Source organism: Arabidopsis lyrata (assembly GCF_000004255.2).
Source record: "Arabidopsis lyrata subsp. lyrata unplaced genomic scaffold ARALYscaffold_558, whole genome shotgun sequence".
NCBI lineage: Eukaryota > Viridiplantae > Streptophyta > Magnoliopsida > Brassicales > Brassicaceae > Arabidopsis > Arabidopsis lyrata.
This window is the reverse complement of record NW_003302193.1, coordinates 1,127-4,515: the sequence shown is the minus strand read 5'-3', so window position 1 is coordinate 4,515 and position 3,389 is coordinate 1,127. Positions and strand designations below refer to the sequence as shown.

Sequence of the window (3,389 nt, the reverse complement as noted above, 5' to 3'; positions counted from 1 at the left end):
TGTGTGAGATATTTCTTAGAAATTTGTCTGAAATCTGAAAGTTTAGCAATTAGAATGTGAATGAAGAAGATCTGCTGTATAATTTTTTGTAAGAGATGTGAATCAGAGATGTCTTTGTCAGTTCTTGTGTTGTTGTGACACTTCCCTTAGAAATTTGTCTGAAAATCTGAAAGTTTAGCAATTAGAATGTGTTGAGACTTGAGGTGTGAATGAGGAGTTAGTGTGTGGCTTGATCCTTCATGTCCGTTTGTTCTTGTTTCAATTGCTAAGGGAATTGTGAGGTTCTTGTTAGACTTTTCTTAGAAAATTTTCTGAAATCTGAGAATTAAGTAATTACCATGTGAATGAGGAAAGCTGTTGTATCATTGTCTGTAAGAGATGTGAATCAGAGATGTCTTTGTCATTTCTTAATTTCTTGTGTTGTGTGGCACTTATCTTAAAAATTTGTCTGAAAATCTGAAAATTTAGCAATTAGAATGTGTTGAGCTTGAGATGTGAATGAGGAAGGCATGAAATTAATGTGTTCTTGTTTAAACTACTAAGTCCTGTGGGTTCATTAAGCTCACAGTTCCCAAATTTCAGACAAATAGTTGGGAACTCTGAGCTTCTTATTGTAATGTCATTGTCAGTTTTTGTTGTATCTGGTTTTGTCGATGGAGATGTCATTGTCAGTTCTTGTGTTTTGTCTTTAGGATTTGTCTGAAATCTAAAAGATTTGCAATTTTGAGATGTGAATGAGGAAGGCCAGAGATAAGTCTGTGACTATGTACATGTTTTCTATATTCAAATAGGAAAATTTAATCTTGTTCTATCTAAAGATGTTCTTAAGCAACAATACAAAAGAAACTCTCTGCTTTTAGCTACTCTGATTCAACCTGAACAGTTACATGATAAATCCCACAAGATTTCCTACAGAAATTTCTAACACCAATAATGATCTCTTTAGGACTAGCTCCAGGCTCTGGTAAGATATGACACGATAATACGATTCTCCCAACTGTTATCTCCCATACATGGAGATCATAAACAATCTTAACTCCATCGATACGCTTAAGTCCTCTTTCGAGCTTCTCTATGTCCATATCACGCGGTACGCGTTCCATCAGTATTCCAAATATGTTCTTGAGCATTGGTAAAGTAGCAGCAAGAGCAAAAGCAGAGAAAACAAGAGTACAAATCAAATCAACCAAAACCCATTTCGGTTTCACCCAAATGATACCTCCACCGATCATAACACCAAGTGACTGAATCATATCAGCCATTGCGTGAAGATAAGCTCCTTGTATGTTAATGTTCATCTCCTTTGACGATGATTTCTCACCTTTTAAAGGATTCATTTCCTCATCCTCCTCTTCAGCCACCACCTCCTTGTGATGATGTTGATGATGATGATGTTGATGGTGGTGGTGGTGGTGGTGGTGGCTATGGTTATGTCCTAACCAAAGGACCATAACCAAGTTCATGAAAAATCCGAAAGCCGAAATCCCAAACATGATTTCACCATTAACCTCTCTGCTTCTGCTAACTAGTCTTTGAATGGCTTCATGGATTATAACTCCAGAGACAAGCCATATAAGCTGAACAGACAAGAACGCCGCTAAAACTTCAAGCCGTTTAAACCCAAACGAGTTTCTCGGATTAGCTTCCCAGCTCGAGACCTTGATAGCCAACAAAGAGACACCCATACCCGCCACATCCGACAACAAATGCGCAGCATCCGTCATAACCGCAAGACTATTTGCCTTAAAACCTCCCACAATCTGTACAGACATAACAATCAGTTAAAGAAAGATAAGCCTGCTTAGTCTTCTAATCGATTCTTCGCGTTCTTTCGTCTCGGAAACGCATTGTTCTTGTCTCGTAAACGCGCAAGACAGAGGAACCACGCCTAAAATTTCCTCTGTCTTTTGATGGTGATGGTGACTCCATTTCTTCGTCATCATCGGGTTTCAAAATGCAGATTTGCTCCAATTCCATAAGCTGTTTATACGTTACACAATCTTTCATTAGAGAGCTAAAACAACATTTTGATCTTCTTTCTTTTGGATTTTATATGATTAAAGATTTGAATAAAACCCATTTATTGTGTTAAGAAACAAACCTGAGAATCAGATGGAGAGGCAAAACGTATATGAATTCCAGAACTGTCTTCTTCAGAAATCTTGAATTTTTTCATTATTTTTTATGTTATGGTTAGAGATATAAAGACATGAACACAGGCAATTAAGGATGATCCAGCAAATATGGGAGGAGATGTTTATAGATGTGGAATTTTCTTTTTTGTATGGGAATCTAAAATAAGTCGTTGTGGCTTGTGACGGGTGAAGAAGAATAATCTTTTTCTTTAATAAGGAGAATGTAGGAAAAAGAAATGAATATAAAAGATTTTGTTTGGTGATTCTTTTGTTGTGTATGAGATTTGTATAATTGTATTACCATACAAAGGTGGCGTTTGCGTTTCGGGTGAACAAAATGGACTGACTCTTCTTTGTTCAACTAATTTTCTTGGATCTTTAGCGTGTTGTTTTTTTTCGTCTTTTTGTTTTCTTTCATTATATAAATCAATTATGAATTTACACCGAGGAAGCCCCTTTGCCTCATTGGTTGATCAAGGTTAATTAATGCTTCTACACCAAGAGGTCTGAGGTTCGTATCCCAGATAATGCGATTTATTAATAAATTTGAAGATTAATTGAGGCAAATGTGCAGGAGATCTCCAGCGATGTACAATTATAGCCGTTCGCCAAGATTCTACGCAGAGAGAAAAATGTAGTCATGTCGTGGATCATTGAAGGTGTCCGTCAAGAGTATGAAGAAGGAAGTGTCGTCCGTCGTAGATCTAATAAGTGTCGAAAGGAATTGTCCGTTGTAGAATCGTCTATGTAACAGTTCTCATAATTTGCAATAAATAATAAATCCAGACGTAAAAAAAAAAAAATTACACCAAAATTATTTTAAAATTAGGTTAGGACCGTTAGGTTATGTAATTTTTCCATGTTGATATAGTATTTTTTACTTGTTTTTTTTTTGCTAAAGTTTATTTACTTGTTTTCTTTAATGATATATCAAAATACATAGTTATTAGTTAGCACTTAGCATGTAAGAACGAGAATTGGTGATTTTTAACAAAAGAATGGTATTGCATACACGCACATACATGTTAATCAGACATCTACGAGATAGTGATTCTATTAGCTATCAAACTAAATCATGTTTGTTTTGTAGTTGTTGATGGTAACAATATGTTTCAGGTACAAATTGGCAGTTACTAATCCAAAATTTAAATCTTTGAAAATTTAAGTGTTTTCATTTATTAGTCGCTAATTAAGTTTATCAATCTATCACTTAACTACGAAAACGCATAACAGATGATTGTTATTAATGGTTGT

The 3,389-nt window shown here is 35.3% G+C and overlaps 1 protein-coding gene across 1 annotated transcript; it reads right to left on the bottom strand.

Annotated features, from left to right (window-relative positions):
* Positions 1-759: 759 nt before the first annotated feature.
* On the bottom strand, positions 760-2,483 carry LOC9298475 (metal tolerance protein B). The gene is given in 3 exon segments (XM_021031364.1): positions 760-1,907; positions 1,909-1,980; positions 2,102-2,483. Coding segments are annotated over 3 exon segments (1,194 nt in total). The 5' UTR covers positions 2,177-2,483; the 3' UTR covers positions 760-860.
* Between the last annotated feature and the right edge of the window lie 906 nt (positions 2,484-3,389).